Source organism: Grammomys surdaster, unplaced genomic scaffold (genome assembly GCF_004785775.1).
Source record: "Grammomys surdaster isolate TR1022 unplaced genomic scaffold, NIH_TR_1.0 1164, whole genome shotgun sequence".
Lineage (NCBI taxonomy): Eukaryota > Metazoa > Chordata > Mammalia > Rodentia > Muridae > Grammomys > Grammomys surdaster.
The window spans coordinates 4,826,599-4,849,098 of NW_021605583.1; the positions used below are offsets into that span (position 1 = coordinate 4,826,599).

A 22,500-nucleotide genomic window follows, 5' to 3' on the forward strand; every position below is an offset into this window, starting at 1 on the left:
AGGACAGCCAGGGCTATACAGAGAAAACCTGTCTCAAAAAAACAAAACAAAACAAAACAAAACACCCCCCCCCCAAAAAAAAAACAAAACAAAAAAACCAAACCAAACCAAACCAAACCAAACCAAACCAAACCAAACCAAAAAACCTAAGACGTTAGGGTATGTGCAAGTGAGTGTAGTTGCCAATAGAGGCCAGAAGAGGGAGCTGGAGTTACAGTAGGTTGTGAGCTGCCTGCTATGGATGCTGGGAACTGAAATCAGGTCCTCTGCCAAAGAAGTACACAATTTTAACCACTGGGCCATCTCTCCAGCCCTCTGCCTCTTTTTTTTTTTTTTAAATGTTTGCATAATAGGCACTTTATTTGAGCCATTTCCCCATGCCCTGGAGATTAGTTTTAATACTCAGGGCAAAACTGCTATTTGTCTACAGGTTACCTCTTGCTTCATGACTGAGCAGGCTGACTTGAAGGTCCCTGGGTTAGGGTCAGAATGTACCACAGAGCTGCCTCCCAGTCCGAGGAGGAATCTTTGTTGGTCCTTGCACACTGGTAGAAGGTTAAAAAGCGACGTCTGTGGGCTTTGAGGAGATGACGCAGTCTGTAAAGTGCTTGCTTTGCAAGCATGAGATCCTGAGCTTGGTCCTTAGAACTCATACACTTTAAAAAAGCCAAGCATGGTGGCCCTTGCTTGTCATCTCAGCACAGTGAAGTGGACAGGCATACTCATGGGGCTTGCTAACCAGCTAGTCTAGCCTAAGTGCTGGGCTCTGGGCCAGTGAGACTCTGTCTCGAAAACAACATAGATGGCTATTAAGTAACAATGCCTGCATATGCCTTCTGGGTACCACATGCATGTGCATACATGTGTATCCGTACACATATGAGAATCCCCACACACAGAAAAAGCGACGGCTGTATCTCCTCAATACGTCTAAAATAGATTGCTGAGGCCAAAGGAGTTTGTAGTGAGGCCACACGGGTTTGGGAAAAGATTTCTCTCTCCCTTGGCAACCATCCTTGGTTCTGCCATCCCTGAATTTGTGTAGTGTAAGTGTAGTGTAGTATAGTGTGGTGTAGTGATTCTTTAAATCATTATTGTGTGTATGTGTATGCATGGATACCTGTGCTGCAGTGTGGACATCAGAGGACAGCTTCGTAGAGTTGGTCCGCTCCTTCCACCTTTACCTGGGTTCCAGGCCCTGCTCTCGGGCCGCCAGGCTTATGCATTTTACCCACCGAGTCCCTCCTGTAACCTGTTCTTGCCTGGTTTCACGTTCATGGGTTTGTTGGTATTTTAGAATTTCCTTAAGGCTATCTGGATTGTGAGAGAACTCATTGAGGTTATCTCAGAGAAGCAGAGGTTTATAGTAAGAAAACAGTGTGAGCGCATGCGCACACACACACACACACACGCACACGCACACGCACGCGCGCGTGTGCGTCTTGGTGGGGGGTGGGGGTGGCGCTGAAATAAGGCACAGTCACTGCTGCTACCTCTCTGCTCCTGAGGACAGCGTCATCTCCACTCAGGTACACTGTTTAGCGTGTCCCCGCCCCCATTCCTCTCTCATCACGGGGCGGAGCCTTCTCCAGGTTGTCCTCCCCAAGCTACGAAGACCCTGAGTTTACATCTCTCCCCAGCATAGGGTTTGGGTGTCCTAGAGGCCCTGTCTCAGCTGGGAAGGTGCATTCGGTGGCCTAGGTGGTTGCTGCTTTCTTACCCAAGCCATTTAAAGGGTTGCCTGAATTTCGAAATGGCTGCGTCTACCCACCTTACTCTCCTCAGCTGAAGGCACAGACTCTTTTCAGCTTCCCGCACTCGGCAGGCTCCTTGTTCCGTTGGTCTTTTGGCTGCCTCTCCTTGGACCAGTTCCAGTTTCACATCTTTTTCTAGGAAATCTGTTAGCGCTTCCGACAGTATTCCCAGTGCTGAGACTCAAGCTTGTGTCTGGAAGATAGCGCTTTCTGTTTTGTGCCAGTGCCCTTTCTGATGGGGTAGGAGGGGCTACAGGGGAATGGCTGGTTTGGGGTCAGCTGTGTGCCAGGCCCTGTGCCAGCTGCCTTCATGTACCTGTGAGTGTAGCTGACACTCTCTTGTCCTACAGGGAGAACGTGAACTGTTTTTCATTTTCTGAAATAAGGTAAGTCATCAAAAGTTATTTATAGGCTGGAGAGATGGCTCAGCAGTTAAAATCACTGACTGCTCTTCCAGAGGTCCTGAGTTCAACTCTCAGTAACCACATGGTGGCTCACAACCATCTGTAATAGGATCCGATGCCCTCTTCTGGTGTGTCTGAAGACAGCTACAGTGTATTTGTATATATAAAATAAATGAATAATTCTTTTTTTTTAAAGAATTATTTATTTATTTTTATGTATATGAGTACACTGTCACTGTCTTCAGATACACCAGAAGAGGGCATCAGATTCCATTACAGATGGTTGTGAGCCACCCTGTGGTTGCTGGGAATTGAACTTAGGACCTCTGGAAGAGCAGTCAGTGCTCTTAACCGCTGAACCATCTCTCTAGTCCCCTAAATAAATAATTCTTTAAAAAAAAAAAGATATTTGTACACATCATCTTTTACCCTGTTCTCTTTCCCAAGTATAATTATTGTCACTTGGTAAATTCCTTCTAGAACTTTCAACACGCATGCACGCACCACACACCCTACTTGTGGTTTTAATCATAACTATTATATTTAATCATAACTTATTTATTTATTTTTGGTTTTTCAAGACAGGGTTTCTCTGTGTAGCCCTGGCTATCCTGGAACTCACTCTGTAGACCAGGCTGGCCTCCAACTCAGAAATCCGCCTGCCTCTGCCTCCCAAGTGCTGGGATTAAAGGCGTGCGCCACCACCGCCCGGCTACCCAGGCTGGTCTTAAACTTGTGATCCTTCTGCCTCAGTCTTCTAGTTCTTGGATTACAGGTATAATCCATATAATCCATCTCTCTCTCTCTCTCTCTCTCTCTCTCTCTCTCTCTCTCTCTCTCTATCTCTCTCTCTCTCTCTTCTGAGATGAATGGTCTGTGTCAGTTAACAATACAGTCTCCTCCAGACGTGCCCATCCCCCAACCATATCAAGAAAAATCTCTCAATCGAGACTGTATCCCTGGGTGAGTCTAGCCTGTGGTATCCCTGGGTGAGTCTAGCCTGTGGCAAGTTGATGTTGAAAACTAATTGTCACATTGCCTTACCTTTTTATTTTATCAGTTGTGTACTTTCCCATAGTAGACGTGCCACATTGTGTGTGTGTGTGTGTAAATGAGGCTGGAACACAGAGCCTAGTCCATGCTACCCTCTACACTCTATAACTGAACTGTGTGTGTCCCTACTTCAAGTGTACCACATTCTAAAAAAACAAACAAACAAACAAACAAAAAACAAACCAAACCAATAAAACCCTCTTATACTAAAGAGCATTTAGATGTTTTTGAGACTAGCAATGCATAAGGGAGTCTGTTTTGGGGCTTAGGGAGATGGCTAGGTGGCTAAGAGCACTGGCTGTTCTTCCAGAGGACCCAGGTTTGATTCCCAGCACCCATGTGGTGGCTCACAATGCTCTGTAACTCTAGTTTCAGGGGATTCTATGTTCCCTCTGGCCTCCAAGGGCACCAGGCACACATGTGGTCCACAACATACATGCAGACAAAACACCCATAGATATTAAAAAGCAAAATCAATTTCTGTATTCCCTGCGCCCTGCCACTGATGTCACCATATGTTTTGTGCCTTTCTCTCCTGAGCACACAGCTTTGTAATAAGTCTTGAAATCTTTCAGGGTAGGTGTTCCAATCTTGTTTTAATTTTCTTCTTCTTATTTTTAATATTTTCAGTTATTTAATGTTTATGGATACTTTGCACGCATCTATACCAGTGCACCACATGCATACTTGGTGTCTGAGGAGCCAGAAGAGGGACTTGGATCCCCCGGAACTAGAGTTACAGATGGATGTTAGCCTCCATGTGGATGCTGGGAATTGAACCTGGGTCCTCTGAAAAGGGACCAGTGTGAACCTCTCCAACCCCTTGTTCCCATTTTCGAAGTCTCATTCTAAGCTCTTTGCATTTCCTTGTGAATCTAAACACTATCTTGTCACTTTACTGTTTGGATTACGGCTGCACATGAATCAATTTTGGGGGAATAGGTATCTCAAATGATATTGAATCTTCCAGCCCGTGAACAGTGTCTGTTTCCACTTATTAAGGCTTCCTTTAATATCGCTAAGAAATGTTGAACAGCTTTTGTGTACATGTCTTGACTCTCTTTATCAGATTTTTCCCTAAGTGGCTCAGATTCGATGCTTCCGTAAGTGCTGTTTTCTCAGTCTCCAATTGTTTGTTGCTTCTACAGAGAAGTAAAATTGGTTTCTGGATATTGATCTTGTACTGCACAATCTTGCTTAAATCAATTATGTCAGTCCTAGTAGTGTATTTATTTATTTCCTTATTTTAAGATTCTGTAGCATTTTCTACAGAAGTGATTCTGGTTCCTAGGAATGAAGGAACTCTTGCCTCCTCCTTTCTAATCTGGCTGCCTAGTGATCAGAGCCTTCTGTACCGTTAAGTAGAGGTAGTGACAGCCGATGTCTTTGCTTTATCAGGTAGCTGTTGGCTGTGGGTTTCCTGTCAATGACCTCCATCAGGGAGATTCCTCCGGTGGCTGGCTGAGCCTTGGAGAAGGGGTGGATAGATTTGATCAGTGCTTTTCTACATCTGTTGACAAGATTATTTGTTTTTCTTTTCCAGTCTTTTCTGAGAGTCAAATTTATTGATTTGATTTTCAAGTACTTTTATCAATTGATTTTTAATTGCGTTTATGTATTTATATTTATCTACCCACCTATCTACTTATTTACTTATGCTTGCGGGTGTGGGCATACCACAGCACTTGTAAGTATGGAGGTCAGAGGACAACTTGTGGGAGTTGGTTTTCTCTGTCTACCATGTGGGCTCCCGGAAGGGAACTCAGGCCCTTGGGCTTGGCTGGGAGCACCCTCACCAGCTGAGCTGTCTCTCCGACCCCAATTTTCGAACGTTAAAAAATTCTCATATTCCAGGGATAACTCCACTTGGTCATGATGTATATGGTCCCTTTTAGATTTTATGGGAGTTGATTTCCTAAAATAGCATTAAGCGTTATTGCATCTGTGTCCGTGGGGGATACTGGTCTGTAGTATCATTTTCTCATAATGTCTTTACCTTGTTTCTGCCATGTTGTCATTGTCCTCACAGAATGAGGTTCTGTTCTCTTCAGGTTTGTGGACAGGTTTGCTGGACAAGGATTACTCTTGTTTCTGCTTTAAATGTTCGGTCGAATTTACCATTGCCACAATCTGGTAACTTTCTTTGTGGGAAAAGTTTTAACTTCAACTCCCATTCTAAAAATAGAAACAAAGCTGTGTGTGGATAAGTGCACAAACACAGGGGACAGAGGCCGGAGGATTGCTGTGAGTTTGAGGTCAGCCAAGCCCGCTTTCCATAGGGAGTTCCAGCCCAGCCAGGACTCCATAATAAGACCCTTTCTCATCCTCCCACTATGTAAAAGAGTGTTCAGGTCAGTTTTTTGCTTTGCTTTGTCCTTTGGGACAGAGTCTCTCCAGGTATCCCTGAACTGACTTTGTAAACTAGGTTGGCCTCAAAATGAAGAGAGATGACCTTGAACTAGATCCTCTAACTTCCTCATCCTGAGTTCGGAGGTTAGAGAGGCTGGTGGCCTCCACTGTCTCAGACCAGGAAGTACCTTTCAAATACTGTGCCTGGACTACTGTGCAGAGAAGCATAGTTTTAAAAAATGATCTGTGTGCGTATGTGTACACCTGCCTGTCTGTATGCCGTGGATGCAGATGCCTGAGAAGGTTGGCAGAGGGTGTCGAGGATCTGGAACTGGAGTTACATGCAGTTGTGAACTGCTGTTTGGGTGCTGGGAACTGAGCCCGGATCTTCTGTAAGGGCGGCAAGTGCTCTTAACCACTGAGCCGTCTCTCCAGCCCCAGGTTAAAGACTTCAACATTATGTCGATGGGTTACTACTGTGTGGGGAGGGTGAAGGCGGGGGGGGGGGACCTTATTGTGTTATGAGCCACCATACAGGTGCTGCTGGATAACAAACCTGGTTTCTCTGGAAGAGCAGCCAGTGCTTTTAACTATTGAGCCATCTGTCCAGTCCCATTAAAAGAAAATAATTAGTTTATTTTCAGGTATCTCTTTTCTGTGAGTAATCTTTCAAAAGTCCGTTGCTTATGTTAAAAAAATAGATAAATAAAATGAAGGAAGAAGGAAAAAAAAAAGAAAGAAAGCCAGCTGCTGTTGCAGCTTTGAATGCCCATGTCTTACCTGCCATGTCTTTATTTCTCCTATAGAAAACTACATCTCATCTCCCATGTTGTATTCTGGGTAATTTCCTAGGTTTACTTCTCAATTCCTTATTTGTCTCTTCTTCAGTGTCTAATCTGATGTTTAGCACACTTTAAAAAACAACTATCCACTGCTATAAGTTAGTTTATATACCCCAATATTCATTCTTTCTTAATGAATTTTGTTCTTGCTGGGCCTTAGCAGGGACTGACTTGTGAACTCTGCTCACCCCTAGCCAGAACATCACAGGTGACCTTTACTATTTCAACTTTGACACTGGGCAGTCCATCTGGGACCACCCGTGTGACGAGCACTATCGGAAGTTGGTCATCCAAGAGCGAGAGAAGTGGTCGGCTCCCGGGGCCATTAAGAAGAAAGACAAGAAAAAGAAAAAGGAAAAGAAAAACAAGAAGGACAAAGAGACCTCCAAAAGTCCTCTGGTGAGTCAGCCTGAGGCGGCCTTCTACCCGGGGCTGCAGCCCAAAGAGGTATGGGGGTCCGTGGGGACCTGCCAGGGGGGTGAAACAATGAATTCTTGATGGGACATTGTCTCATTTTTACCTGGCAGATTTTTCTTTCAGCCTCTGGTAGTTGTTAATTCTGTAAATAGTTCCTTCTCTCTCCCTGGGAAGCTCCCGTGACATGACAGGATTAGTGAGTGTGAGCTCAGCGGGACAGGGACCGTGTCTTACATTTGACTGGAGATACGATAGCATTTGTCACTCTGGAAGAGTGGGGAACAGAGACAGGAACCGTTGAGTTGGCCGTGGACTCATTATTTGCCATTATTTTAAAATTGTCAGAACACCAGTGCCTTCAAGTTGGGATTTATGGCGCATGCTTGCAATCCTAGTATCTTGGAAGGTTGAGGCTGGAGGATCACGAGTTTGAGGGCAGCCTGTCATTGATGCATGTATGCCATTGGCTCAGTTGACTGTCATCGGAGGTCTCTATGGCCAGCATCCTTTGAGGGGGAGGGAGGAGGAGAAAGAAGAGGAGGGAGGGCAAGGGGAGGAAGGGGAGGGGGAGGAGGGGAAGGAGGAGGGGGAGGAGGAGAAGGAGGAGGGAGGGCTAGGGGAGGAGAGGGAGGAGGAGGGGGAGGAGGGGGAGGACAGCAGCAGTTAGAAGCAGCATCTTCACTTGGTCTCCAGTAGCTTTTTTACAGAGTTCTGAGGGCTCTGTCCATTGTTTACCTGTCCCTCAGCATGTCTGAACGTGGTCGGTGGAAGTTGTCACCCCCTCCTTCAGGAGGAGTGAGGCCCTGTGGTTCAGGATATAGACTGTGTTTCCTCCATGCAGGCTTGGGGCTGGCAGCCTGAGGACGCAGTTCTGTTCAGGCCTGTGGGGAGCACTGGGAAGACTCTTTTAACTCTCAGTGGTCCAGTTGTTTTGTTTTTTGGTTCTGTCAATTTTGTGTCCAGCCTGGAGAGAGAGAGAGAGAGAGAGAGAGAGAGAGAGAGAGAGAGAGAGAGAGAGAGAGAGAGAGGGGGAGAGAGTCCTGATGTTGAGGATCTCCAAGACCACGAATATGTTAGGCAGGTGTTTTACCAGCGAGCCCCATTCCCAGCTTCGCTTTCTTCTTTCCTAAAGCATCAGTTCTGGCCTTGAGCAGATGTTAAGTCTTTCGCTTCATCATGTTTGTGTTCTGTGGCTGCTCTGTGTCCCTTTGCTGTCCCCAGCTCTGTCCCCAGCTCTGTGCACACACTGTTCTGAGAACCGGGGTGAGCCGCCCGATTCCATAGAAAGAAACATGAAGACAGGTGTTTTCCAAATAGAATCTCGGAGTTTTCTAATACCCTCATGTATTTGAAAAGCAGAAGGTGATGGTGGGCTTTTCTTTAGCCCAGGATAATCTGAAATGATATTTTGGCATCTGGCAGGCTCCAACCAGACTCAAGGTGAGCGTGAGTAACAGACGTGGCTCTGGATGTGTGTTTGAGTCCCGGGAGCTCCTTGTTGTAGTTTCAGGAAAGAAGGACAACTGGACCAGGTCCTCAGTGGGATTTTTTAAGGCTCAGACCAGGCACCTCAAGCTTGTGTTTGTCTAGTGGTCAGGCCTGAGACTCACAGGCTACCTGGGCTCAGGTGGCCTGGGTCCTCTGGACATGTGTGCTCCCAGCTGGTTGGTTAGTGTGCTTGCAGAGGGTGTTGTTGACTTCCTCGAGGCTTTCTTGTAGCCCCAAGGTTCTGTGACTGGATGTCTGTAAGCAGTGCCAACTTGTGCTGATGGTAGAAGGCACTCGACTTGAGTTTCCCCGGCTTCCTCTCTTCTCCCCCTCAGAGGACATTTCTGGAGTCCTTGATATAAAAGTAGCCAGTCATGAACCTGAGGGCTAGAGGAAGCTTGGGGATCAATCACATGCCTGTGGTTTCTAGGCTTTGACTGGTAGCGTCTTCAGATGGCCGCCCTGTAATGGCCTAGAAACAAACGGGGCTACTCTGGGATCCCTGGGGCTGTGGTTAGCTCTCTTCCCTGTCACACTGCAGCCTTCACACTGTGGTAGCTCCCTAGGTACCCAGTTTCCAGGGCTCTATGGAGCAAGGTTTGTAGGCTGTTATATGTTCTCTCTCTCTCTCTCTCTCTCTCTCTCTCTCTCTCTCTCTCTCTCAACTAGAACCTAAAAAAGGGCACACAGTTAGCCTAAGGGAGTTTTGGCCTTTCTTCTCTCTGATTTCTGCTTTACCTTAAGGAGGGTGGTTTCCTGCTGCGGGTCTTGGGCTGAGGTAGCAAGAATGCATCACCAGGTCAGTCTCAGCCTTCTCTGCATGCTTATATACCCATCTAGGAACCGCAGCCTGAGCAGGGACTTCTGCCTTCCTCCTTTCTCCGTGGCCTGTCCCCTCTCCCAGCACCTGGGCTTGCTGATCTGGACCTAGACCAAGAGGTGCAGGCTAGAAACGAGGCCTTTAAGAAAGGGAGGAGCCCGTGCATGCTGGGCGACACACCGTGGCCTCTCATGGGTGCCCTTCCTGGTAAGCTGCAGCCACTCTCCAAAGGCCAAGCTTCTCGAACCCACCAGATCTTTGCTGACGTGGAGAAAATCTTAGGCAGGCCTTCGAGCCAATGCAGGACAGAGTTAGGGGACCTACAGGGTCTGGAGTCAGCCCAGAAGGCCACAGAGAAAATCTACCTGGGGTTTTCAGACCCTGAAATAGAGAAGATGGAATTGAGGACCAGACAGCAGAGACTTGGCACCGGGGGTGCTCAGAACCCTGAACCACTCCACAACGGGCAGGATGTGTCAGAAGGCAGGAGCCAGACCCCTGCGCACTCTAAGCTTTCTGAGGCTTCCAAAGGCCTGCAGCTGAAAGGGGAACCGCACAACCACAGAATAGCCACTCTGAACTGCACTGGCCCCGGAGGGGACAAAGGTCAGAGCCCGGTTCCCTTGCCACCCTCTGAGGAGGAGCCCTCCCTGTCCCTTTGTTCATCTGACCATGCGCTGCCTGCCAGGAAGAAGAAGATGTTTTTACTGGATACCAGCCCAGCAGAAGACTTCAGCTGGCAGGGAGTTCCCGGGGAAGGTGGGGACCTGGGCAGGGAGAGGTGGAGGAGAGAGTCTCTAGGCCTATGGATGGGACAGGTGTCCAAGCTCATCAACAAGGACACCCCAGAGAGGTGCAAGGAAACAGAGCCTGCTGCTCCCAAGGCTGCAGAGGCCTCAGCTGAAGATTCACCACGGGGACCCTCGCTGATGCCACCTGATACCCTGGCATCAGAACCAGTTCCAAAGTCCCCTTCAGGGGGTCCTGCCCCTGAAGACAAGCATCATCCACCCGAGTCTCCAGAACCTCCCAATGAAGATAGGAAGCCTACTGTGCTCGGGGCTGACTCGGATAGCAGTAGTGGAGGGGGTAGCAGCCTGGCCTCACCCCTTGGCTCGCAGGTCCTAGGTGAGGTAAACAACTTCCCCTGGGACCTGCAGAACCCCCAGGGGTCTGTTCCTGTCATAGGCCAGTCAGGCCCAGGGCCTAGAGATGTGCGTTTCTGTCCTTTCCTGGTGCCTCAGTTGTCCCACATGAGCTCTGCGGAGGAGCAGTCCGAGAGTGAAGACTACTCCGAGGACCAGAGATTCTACCAGCATATCCTGCAGATGGTCAAGATATCCAGGCGGCTGGAGGGCCTGGGGCTGCCTGAGAATATGCAGGAAGTGCCGGGCAAAGATGCCGCCGGCATGGTCTGTAGCATGGCCAACGAGTCTTCCAGGATGTCTAGTGAGGGTGAACACAAGGCCATCAGAGTTCCAGAGAGAGACTCGGGGTTGCTGGCCTGGGGGCCAGAGCTGCTGGAACATCCTCCAGGAGCCATCTCCACCCCTGCTGGGCAGGATGAGGCCTCTCAGCAAGCACAGTGCCAACCAAGCGGCCCCAGGCAGGGGCCAGTCCAGCCCAGTTCCGACACTGGGCTTGCTGCAGAGCCAAGCAAGATGCAGCTTCTCAACCAGGTAGGCGTCTTAGGTAGCATGGCCTAAGGCCTGCCCTCTCCTCCACCTCGGCAGGGAGGAAGCAGGTAGAGCTAGTATTGCTCCAAAGGCCTCAGGCCTACTCTCCTGATGCTTACCCTCCTCCATAACTGAGGGTCCCGTAACAACCCAAACAGCCACCTGACCCGATGACCTAGATTTCAAGTTTGTTCTGTTCTACTGTCTGCAGGCTAGAATGGAGGGTATCCGCTGGTTCTCTTCCCTGGACGTAACCATGCTCATGGGTGGTTCACATGCTTTGACGGGATTGCTTCTGAGGGTGGGCACGGTGGCACTGATTCCTGCCCTTGTCCAGAGTCCAGGCGCCTTCTGGGAGTTGGGAAGCCTTTTCCATCAGCTGATTCTAGAGAACGGTCCTTCAGGTCTGCATGTTCCCTTCTGGGAACCCAGTCCTCAGGAAGCACCGAGCTTACAGTCGGCTGGCTGCTGTCACCCAGTCAGCTGCTTCTGCTCCTTGCCTCCCAGGGACCCCAGAAAAATCACATGACCATGTCTTAGGTGTTGACTTCACTTTCCCACTGGTATTTTCCAAATGGTGGGACTTCTCTTGTCATTCCTTCACTGAAAAGATTCACCCCGTTCTTCATTCAGAAATCAAATTGGACGGAGACCATAGGGCTCACTCTAAATTCCCTAGCCGTTTTGCTCTGGCCCAGCTTCGGCTTTACCCGGTTGTTCCCTCTGGTCCCTAATTGCCGACCGCACCGGCTCTCCGTTAGTTCTAATAACTAGTATAGTACTATAAATATCGGATAAGTCACAGATTATCCTGAAAGTTTTAATTAGCCCAACGGCATCAAGTTTATCTGCCCTGAAGGACACTGGCATGCACAGCCCCATGCTCAGAGTTAATGGCCATCTATAGAAGATGATCAGCTAGGAGCCAAGGATCTATAATTTCCCTGCTCACCGCCGACTCAGTAAAGGCCCAAGAGAACAAAGCCCCCAGCATGCCTGCCTCCCTCCCTCAAGCCCCCAGCATGTTAGCAAATTAGCCATGTTAGGAGTCTGTAATTTTCTATAAATACAGTGTGGGAAGGAGTTTGCTGATATGCTTGGACTGGCGGAAGGGCTGAGCAGGCCGGGCAGACTCAGTTTGCTCACAATTCACTGTGAGAAACTTCCTACGCTTTCTCCTACCGAAGAACTAAGAGCACACAAAATAACTTCCTTTGAGATAGATACTCCTCAATCCCCTCTCTGCCCAACTAAGCTTGTGGCTTTGGACAGGGTTCTTGACCACGCCTACCTCCATTTCCCCAAGTGGGGTCTCCACATAGTGGTAGGGCCCACCCGAGGTGATTGTAAGCATAAGCAGGGCCTAGCGTTGAGCATCACTGACCAGCTTTTTGTGTTGGTAGCTTTACTCCCTGACAAAGATGTTCTACAACAGGTAGGATGATCTACAGATCGGCTCTTACCTCAGGTGTCCTCTGAGTACAGACAGGCTCTGCTGGGACTGCCCCAGGCACCTCTTCCGTGGGCCAGACTGGCAGAGAGGGTGGTGACTCTGACCTTGGGAGCCCCCTCTCTTTGTTTACTCTTAGGGGTTACGAGTGAAACAGAATACGTTCTCTCCGTTTTATATGTTGTAAATTTGAGAAGAGTTTTGAAGGGTCTTGTAATGTGTTCTCAGGCTGCTATGCTGATCTCTCTTTTTTTTTTAAAGATCCTGTGTGTGTGTGTGTGTGTGTGTGTGTGTGTGTGTGTGTGTGTGTGTGGTGTGTGTGTGGTGTGTGTGTGTGTGTGGCATATGTGCAACTACAAGTGCTTGTGGAGACCAGAAGAGGGTGTCAAAGATTGTCTGGAACTGGAGTCGGAGGCAGCTGTGTGCGAGTTGCCTGAAGTGGCTTCTGGGAACTGAATGCACTCCGAGCCCCTGGAAGATCAGCAGACTTTCTTAACCAGTGAGCGGTCTCTGCAGCTCCTGTGCTAGCCTCTTGCTTCTGTTAAGTCAGACGCTCATAATGCACACCCCTGTAATAAGAGTGACTCACTACTGTTGCTACAGCCCTGGGCCCCTTCCAGAAGCCCATGTTCCTCATCTCCTTTGGGCTGCTTAGGAGACCTCAAAGGGGCAAGCACAGACCCTCTTCTTGCAGACTAGGATGTGAGGGGCTGTGAGTAGCCCGAGGGTTCACACATTCTGACCCAGCCTAGATTTTGACTCCAGTGCTCACTGGCATGAAGGAAGCCTTCACTTGGCTCCCGAGAGCCAGGGAAAGCAAGCCAAATAGAATGACAAGGCTCGCTCTTAAGCACAGCAGCCGCCCCGTGTGCCGAGTCCTCCCAGGAGGCCCTGCGCTTGGCTCTGGTGGTTACTTCCATCTTTGTCAATAGCATACTGAGACTGCTTTTTCTTGACTCATCAGTTTTAAGCATCAAGAGACTTCTGGTAGCTGGGGTTTTATCTCTACCTTCCTGTCCTACTCACTCATTTATGTGGGCCCCAGTCTTAGCATCTGCCAGATGTGAGCTGGCACACAAGTTAGCAGAGTCAGGAAGCCAGCCTGCCGTTTCTCACCCGGTCAGCACAATGGTATTTCTGGATGTTGTTCTTCATCAGCAGCCTCCAAGCAGAGGCATTTTAAACTTCAACGGGCAGAATTTAGATGCTTTATTTTTATATCTGCCTCTGACACCCTGAGAGCCTTGCAGTTTCTGGGGTTTGTAACAAGATGTGTTCTATTGCCCAGGTCCTGGGTTCCCCCTTAGCCCCAGTCCAGGCCCCTCCTTGGGGCCTGGCTCCCTTACGAGGCCTTGGGGATGCCCCATCCTCTGCTCTTCGTGGACCCCAGAGCTTGGGGAGCTCGGCAGATTCTGGGCGTCTTGTGGAGTCCATGCTGGTGAGTCCTTCCTCTGCCGTGCATGTGTTTTGTTACTGTGGGACCTTTTTTTTGGGGGGGGGGTCACACCTGGAACTGTGGTCTGTCACTGAGACCCAAGCCATGTCTTCGGAGTTTGTCACCTAGTCTGAGCGGAGTCACTCTGGCAGCGGGGGCGGACTGGGCTGTAGGCTACCTGCGCTGATTTCCCCATCCGTGTGGCTGGGGTCGTGGGGAGTTGGGAAAGGAGGAAGACCCGTGGATTAGATTCAGATTCATGGACATGGTAGGACTTGACTGGGACCCATCTAAGGAGTTGAGGGAGCACGCCGGGATCGTTCCGAAGATCCCCCTGGTGAGTCCCCTGTTCCCCTTCTGTTTTGGAGCCTCCACAGAGTCTCAAGGCTGCTGCATATACAAAGGGCCTCTTGGCTTCTGTCAACGAGGGCAAGAATGCTCTCAGCCTCTTGACTTTAGGGGAAGAGACCAACGAGGAGGACGAAGAGGAGAGTGACAACCAGGTAATGAATGATGAGATACCCTGTCCTCTTGCGCATGCGTGGGGGCGTGTAAGCATTGTAACTCATTTCAGCTGTACAGTAATTCATGGATATTAGTTGTCTTCATAACGTTATGTGGCCATCACTACTGTCTAGTTTCAGAATTTGTTCATAATCCCAGATCCTAGCCATTCCTTTTTCCTCCAGCCTCTGGAAACCTCCAAGTCCTATTTTTTTTTTTTTCTCATGAACTCGCCAGTTCTAGATGTTTCACAGGAGTATGCTCACACAGGGTTTTTCTCTCATGTCTGGCACCTCCTCTCTCAGTATGCTCCAGCGAGAATGTAAAGCCTGGTGTGCATCTGCACTGTGTTCTGTTCATGCACTCTTCTGTTGGTGGGTACATGGGTTGGTTCTGTCTTTGGAGAATCTCCGGGCCACCCCTCCCCCAACCACTTTAAAAATAAGTAAGAGTGATCTTTCTACCCAATGACTTCCTTTCTTGACCAGTCTATATCCATCTCCGGTCTGGTCTGGAGAACACAACATACTTGCTTGGCTTTTTGCTTGCTCACTGGATAATGGACTACTACTTAGTGAGGCTTTAGTGGAAAGTCTGCCCAGAGCTCTTCAAAGCCTTGCCAGGGTACCCCAGTCTCCTCTGCATGGCCACATGCTGGACTGGCCAATTCCTTTCGACCTATCACTTGCCAACACAATGTAGAGCTATCTGAGAAGAGGGAACCCCGGTTAAGAAAAATGCTTTCATAAGGTTGGCCCATAGGCTAGCCTGTGGAACACTTTCTTTATTAGTGATTGATGTGTGTCCAGCACATTGTGGGTGGTGCTGTCCCCAAACAGGCGGTCCTGGGCTTTATAAGAAAGCAGGCTGAGCAAGCCAGGAGGAGCAAGCCAGTGAGCAGCACCCCTCCATGGCCTCTGCATCACGTTTTGCCTCAAGTCCCTACCCTGAGTTCCTTCAGTCAGGGAATGTGACCTGAGAGTTGTAAGCCGAAATGAACCCTCTCTCCCAAAGTTGCTTTTGGTCATGGACCCCATCACTTCAACGGAAGCCATAACTAAGACCCTAACTAGCTCGGTTGCTTTTCCTCACAGAGTGTCCGGAGCTCCAGTGAGCTTCTCAAGAACTTGCATCTGGACCTTGGTGCCCTGGGAGGTAACTTTGAGTATGAGGTAAGAGCCTGAGGCGCCTGCTGTTAAAGGCCTCGGGCAGTACCATTTTTTTTTTCCCTTCTGAAGCTTTTGCAGTCTGCTGAGCATATTTAGAAAGGAAATTGGTCCATCTGGGTCTGCCCAGAATTTCTGGGGTTCAGGGAATCCATTCATTTTTTCTCAGTTATCAAAAGTCCACGTGCTAGCAGATGCTTTGAGGATAATGAGACATACATGCTTACGGCCTTTCCCCTCCTTGCACGGAGAAGAGATTTCTTTTTTTTTTTTTTTTTTTTTTTTTAAAGATTTATTTATTTTATGTATGTGAGTACACTGTCACTCTCTTCAGACACACCAGAAGAGGGACTCAGATCCCATTACAGATGGTTGTGAGCCACCATGTGGTTGCTGGGAATTGAACTCAGGACCTCTGGAAGAACAGTCAGTGTTCTTAACCCCTGAGCCATCTTTCCAGCCCGGAGAAGAGATTTCTTGTCTAGACATCAAGCAAACTTAACGGAAGAGATGGCATTTGCCCTGGGTTTTGAAGAAAAGCTAAGTTTTAGACGGGGGATGGTCTAGGTAAACGAACAACGCAAGCAAAGATTTAAGGGTAGAAAAAGGCGTATGAATAGGAATAGCTTCGGGAACATGCTTCCACGGTCCCATCCTGTCCCTGTGGTCTAACCTGTGCTGCCACCAGCATCTTCTTCATGGAGAGCACACGAGCAGTCCAGCTCATCGTGTCTTCAGACTCAAAACCTTGGTGTATTTACTTCGGAGCCTGGACCAGAAGTCATAGGAACAGCTACTGTATATTCTGTCTAGGGTCTGATTTATTAATTTTAAGCAATTAACAATTCTCTAAATAGTCCTAAAATAATTGTTATAAGCAGTGAATCACGAAGTTGCAAATCAGATGCATGCAGACATTTAAATCCTGACGGCAAGGCCTAAGCCTCATCCGTTCTGTATTACATTTTCATTAGTGCCTTCCCCACCTTAAGCTCAAAGTGACCTTTACGTCATTAGGATGACCGCAGAGCTGTCGAGGAGAGCAGAGGTGCCCCCAGCACGAATTGTAATTGGTTTCGTTATCATCCCTCTTCTTTGTATGCATGTGACTGTGTATGTTACACGTGTGTGTTTGCTGGACATATGCTCCGGTGCACGTGGGGGCCAGAGGAGGACACTGGGTGTTCTGTTCTGTCACTCCCTGACTAATTGTTCCATCAAGATGGTTCCCTCACTGAACCTGGTTCTAGGCTGGCAGCCAGCGTGCCCCAGGGGCCTTCCTGTGTCTTCCTCCCACAGTGCCAGGTTACAGGTGCATGGCCACACCTAACTTTTTACTTGGGTAACTCAGGCTGCACGGCAAGCACTCTTACCCTCCGGGGCATCTCCTCAGCCTCTGTCGTCATCGTCGTCACCATCATCTGTTTTGTTTGTTTGTTTTTGAGACAGGGTTTCTCTGGGTAGCCTTGGCTGTTGTGAAATTTGCTCTGTAGACCAGGCTAGCCTTGAACTCAGAGATCCACCTGCCTCTGCCTTCCACGTGAGTGCTAGGATTAAAGGCAAGCACCACCACAGCCAGGTCCTTCTTATTTTTTTAAAATTCCATTTTAATTTGTTTGTTTGCACATGTGGAGGTTGGTGGACAACTTGCTGGAGTCAGTTTTCACCTTCCCTGCAGGTCCTGGGGATTGAACTCAGGCTGTCAAGCTCGGCAACAAGTGCGTTTGTCCTCTGAACTGTCTCCTCCTGGCTCCATCTCTTATTACTTCTGACTCACATTTCTTGGTCCTCACCACCCCTTGGAGGCCAGGACTGTCACTGTCAGTCCACATGCTGGCTGATAGCTCTGGGTTGATATTTGAGCCTCACCGTGGGTACCATTTCATAGTAAAACTTTGCTTATTATCCCAGAGTCTGTCCAGCCTTTTGTTTCTGCACAGACAGATATGTTTTGATTGTGACTTTAACACTTTCTGCCAAATGCCGCACTTTTCCCAGCTGTCCCATCTGTAGCTCCAATCTGATATGTGTCTGCCTTCAAACCGTTCCTTCTGAGCGGGAGCTGGGCTGCTCGAGTCAAGAATCTGGTTTGATTCTCTGACAGGAGGACCTGGTTTTCCTCTCACCTACCATTCACCATCGCAGACTGACTAGTGGACTCAAAACAGGTGCTTCTTTTGCACCCAGGTGGACGTCTGTCACTAGGAGAATGACTCAGGAAGACTTGCATGTTTGCAGAAAGAGGGTAGTTTCGGGGAGCAGGGCCTGGACACATTGACGCTGCATGATTTATGTCTGTACACCCAGCACCCAGCACCCAGCCCACTCACTGTCTGGGACACAGGTAGTGCTTGGCTGTGCTTTGATCAACAGCAGAAGGAACGGAGTGGGGTGGGGGATCCAGACAGTTCCGGTGGTGTTTTCTCCTTCCCTTAGCTTTCTCAGCTTCTGGGTTCAGTAGGTATTTGTTCCTTACCGTCAGCTGGTGTGTTGAAATTCCACTGCAGTTTGATCATGATGACTTCTTAATGGCTTACAGTTGTCAACCAGGAGAGGTATTCTCTCTTCTGATGTGGTCTGGACCTCTGACATTTTCCCTTTGGTGGTGGTGGGGGAGTGGGAGCTTTTTAGACATTTGAGTGTCTTGCTTGGCACCACAGTGTTGTGGAGAAACAGCTGTAGTAGGCAATGCTTAGACACCCCCAACTCCTGCCTTCAGTCCTCTGCCATGTGTGGGAGTGTTGGAGTCCTATGTCTGAACCTCAGGTAGGTATTAGGGCTTTTTCTTGAGGGAGATGCTAGTGGTGGTGATTAAGTGTAGGTTTCTAGGTGTGCAAAACTGCCTCCACTTGGGCATTGCTTTTGAAAATAGCTTTTGTCCCAGTGTACAGTCATGCCCTGCCCCTCGCAGCTCCTGTTTCAGCCTTTCTTCCTGGGTTCACTCTGCCCTGTGTCATTTTGCTCCTACTTCCATGAGAGGGCAGTAGGATGGTAAGACTGCAGCTCAGTGTCGGCTTCCACCTCGGCTTTCCAACCCAAGCCCCATTTCTAGTCTATGACTAAAAGAGAAAGGTTCATGGAACCCACACCAAGGCTTTCTCTCAGGGCCCGGGAAGCAGATGGTGGTGAGCAGGCAGTGTGTGGTCCCGCGGTGCTGATGAAAAGCCATCAGCTATCAAGAGAGGGAGGGAGCCTCGGCTTAGAAATCACAGGATGATGTCAGTGTGACTGGAAAGTGCTAACTGTACCCGGGGAGCTGTGCAAAGAATTGAGACCCAATGAATGGGCACCAGACCTGGAAAATAAGCCTGACCTGTCAAGGCAACCTCTCTGGTCCCCCATTCTTCTCCCTCCTGTCCTGTGTGGATCATTGGAGCCCATGCCTTGTGGTTCTGGGCAGGTGACAGGGGTGGGGACTGCATCCTGGGGGAGCCTCATGGCTTTTGAAAAGTGTTAGGTATTCAAGAGCTGGTTCTGCCGGTCACTGCTCTTCACCCCTCCCTCGCGCAGATGGCCAAGTCCTGAAATATGCTGTAAGGTGCAAAAGGACCTGGGACTGTGGCAGGGGAAGGTTGGGAGTTTGAGCACGAGAGACATGGAACAGAGCTGTGTACCTACAAAGCTTGGAGCAGGAGCCTGTACCCAGGTGCCTGGAATGTGCATGCGGCTGGGGGCTTTAGGTCCTGGGCCTGGTGACATGCCAAGGAGCAGGGGCTGGGTGAACAGGGACAACACAGAGTCAGATGAGATATTAGGTTTCCCGCATCCTTTTGTAGATGATAGACAATATTTAACTTCCCCTGGTTTTTCCACCCATTTCTGGCTGTCCTGTTGATGTAGTCAGTAGATGTGGATACAGGCCATGGACGTTTGTTTTATTTTATTAAGGCCATTTACTTTAGTGGTTGCCCTATTTCAGCAATTTCATGTTTAGGTAGGCAGACTGAGATCATCCAGTCACGTGGAAATCTTCCCTTTTGGGGAGGAAGGGAATGCTAACGGTGGTAAGCTGGGGCCTTATTCCTTATGCACCCACTCTACCAGTGAGCTGTGCCCCAAGCTATAAGCCATCCTTCGAAGGGTTTAAGCTGGAGAGTTGCCTAGATGAAGCTCAAGATTCTTGTAGACGTGTTCTCTCCAGTGTAACTATGGGAAAATAGGGGAGATGGCTCAGTGGTTAAATCACTTGCTATTTTTCCCAATGACCTCTGGGGGTTGGGTCCCAGCACCCATATAAGCAACCACACAGGCTCATAACTGCTTGTAATTCCAGCAGATCATATGCTGTCTTCTGGCCTCGATAGGTACTCATACACACATGTCACACACAGTCACACACAGTCACACACACGCACACACACACACACACACAAATAAAACTAATTAAAAAAAGAGACCTATGCTTTTAAGGAAAGTAAAAAGAATGAGAATCTACGTATATCTGCTTTCCTCTCCTTCTTTTGTCTCTCCTTCAGTATTGGGAATGGAGCCCAGCCTCAGGTGTACGAGGCATTTGCTGTACTATTGAGCTGCCTCCTAGCCACGGATGCCCTTGGAGTTTTTTTATTTTTAATTAATTAAGTAACTAATTAATGTGTCCATTAATTTATCAATTTGTTTGTTTGTTTATTTATTGAGGTGGTGTCTGACAGTGTTGACTGACTATGTAGACCAGGCTGGGCTTGAACTCACAGAAAGCTGCCTGCCTGTGCCTCTGGAGAGCTGGAATTAAAGGCATGTGCCACCATTCCTGGTCACCCTCTGAGGTTTGATGGCCTACTTGCCCTTCCATCATTTTGAGTAGTTAAGAGTTAGCATTTCATTTCATAAGCACTGTAATGAAACAGTCTAATCTCCATATGACTTTGGCAAGGAGCTATTATTACATATACCTCCATTTGGGAGAGGAGGAGAGGAGGCCTCAGTGCTTACCAGCGTCTCATGCATGCATCCTTCTTGGCTTTGTTTTGTTTTGTTTTGTTTTGTTTTGTTTTGTTTTGTTTTTGAGACAGAGTTCCTGTGTGTAGTTCAGGCTATACTAGAACTTGCTCTGTAGACCAGGTTGGTCTTGCACTCAGAGATCCGCCTGCCTCTAGTGGGATTAAAGGCGTGTACCATCACCACTGGCAAGACGAATGCATTCTTAAAAACAAAACAAAACAAAACCCCTAAAAAACTCAGTCAAGACTTTACTGACCACCCTTGTGTACTAGAAACTGGCTTCTGAGCTCAACCTTCCCTCACTTAGTGAGGGTTAGTTCATTTAACCCTCCACGCAGCCCTGTACGGTAGGTGCTCCTTGAAGTCCTTGCATTTAAGAGGAAGAAACTGAGGCACTGTAGTCAAATGATTTGGTTGAAATTGCATGTCCTGCCTCCCTTTAGCATTCCTTGGGAGCCTAGGTTGGCACGTCAGTTGGCCGTCAGGTCTGCAGTGGCTCTGCCTTTGGCTTCAGCAGATACTGTACTAGAACGGCAGGTGCGTGTGGAAGCCCTTTCCTTTAGCTGCTGCCTTGCCTCGTGATGCTCGGCTTTCCACATTGTGGAATGTCTGAGTTAAACCTCAAGCTGTATTAAGGCTTCTGTCTGCCTGCAGGTTTGCAGTTGAAGGCCACGATTGATTAGTCCCCCCTCTCGTTTTGTGTCCTGGTAAGGTAGCCTATCATGGCAGGACCCTGTGGCACAGCAAAGATGTTCGCATCATAACCCAAGGAGCAAAGAGATGAAGGGTGTGAGGTCCCACAGCCTCTTTCAAGGGCATGCCCCTGGGCCTCCCATTAAGGCCTAGATCCTAAAAGTTCCACTCCTTCTCAGGAATGCCACCCTGAGGCAAGCCTCCGTCACATGAGCCTTTTGGAGGACACTTCAGATCCAAACTGTATTACACTCTTTGTTTTAATCTTCAGGATAGGGACTCAGGAAGCCTTAAAAAGCCCTCATCAGGTCTTGTTCAGCCCGACAGCCTAAGTGCCAACACCGATGGTTTTCTCGAAGGAGGCTCTGAGCCCGAGCCCAGGAGAGACCACTGGCTATATTTCTGAGGGAAGACTTTCTGTCTCTATTTTGGTCAACTCTGTGAAGAATTTAGCAGAAGCCTTGGGTTTTTACTAGTGAGTTTGTCCGTGAAAAACAGGGTGTGGTCACTGTGTTAATCATGCAGCTTAGCCCTCCCTTCAGGAGACCCAGCAAGAGCACAGTTTAGACAATTGACAACTGCCAGCTACTGGCCCTTCAGTCTTTCCTGTTCATGCCAAGACTCTGCTTCCTCCTAGTGTGTTTGGAAACAGGGCCTTTCCTGCCTGATGAGGGACTTCTCTGATGGCAGCCTGTTTGAGCACTCTGCTTGTCTTAGAATTTTTTTCAGAAACTGTCATGCACTCCTCCTTCTCTCTGTCACAGCTGATGGACCTGTGTTTGTTCTGAAGTCCCCTTCTCCTTTGTCACCTCTGCCTGATCTCCTACCCAGCCAATATCATTTGCTTCTCAGAGACACCAGGCTGAGAGTCCTGGGTAGAAGATGTTGTCTGTGGGGTTGCTGGCTTGTGCAGGGAGACTTGGTGGGGGGGTACCCTTCTTATATGTCCCCCTTGTTGGCTTGTGCAGGGAGACCTGGGGAGGAGTACCCTTCTTATATGTCCCCCTGTCTTTGAAAAGTGAAAAGTAAAAGTTCCAGTCTTTACTATTGTTCTCTTGTACGGTATCTGTCATCATTGTGAGTAAATGTTGGCTCCTGAGGTCTGAGGGTTTGGCTGATGGGGCTGGAGGACGAGACAGATGATGGCAGAGTTGTGGTAATTTCTAAGCCCATCATGGACAGTTCCCTGGTTGGATATGTCTATACAACCATAGATGTTTCCATTCTGTTTATCTGGATATGAGGTCAAGGGGCAGCAGTCTGCATTTTGCAAAGCTAATTGGGCGACTGAGAGATGGCTCACAACGCTTAAAAGTTCATACTGCCCTTGCACAGGACCTGAGTTCAGCTCCCAATACCTATGTTAGGTAGTTCACAACCGCTCATAATTCTAGTGCCAGTAAAATCCAGTGCTTCTGGCCTCTGCAGACACCTGTACTCACATGCAAATACCTCTTGCCCCGCTCCCAACATAATTAAAACAATAGTTTTTTAAAAAGCTGTTTGGG

The 22,500-nt window shown here is 48.6% G+C and overlaps 1 protein-coding gene across 2 annotated transcripts in view; it reads left to right on the top strand.

Moving 5' to 3' along the window:
• The window catches only part of Cep164 (centrosomal protein 164), a 68,494-nt gene that overhangs the window by 18,494 nt on the left and 27,500 nt on the right, over window positions 1-22,500 (top strand). For both annotated transcript variants that reach the window (XM_028783780.1, XM_028783779.1), the window contains exons 4-7: window positions 6,597-6,801; window positions 13,542-13,691; window positions 14,057-14,191; window positions 15,287-15,364. In XM_028783780.1, the coding sequence (XP_028639613.1) occupies window positions 6,597-6,801; window positions 13,542-13,691; window positions 14,057-14,191; window positions 15,287-15,364 (568 nt within the window). The remainder of the gene's footprint in view (window positions 1-6,596; window positions 6,802-13,541; window positions 13,692-14,056; window positions 14,192-15,286; window positions 15,365-22,500) is intronic.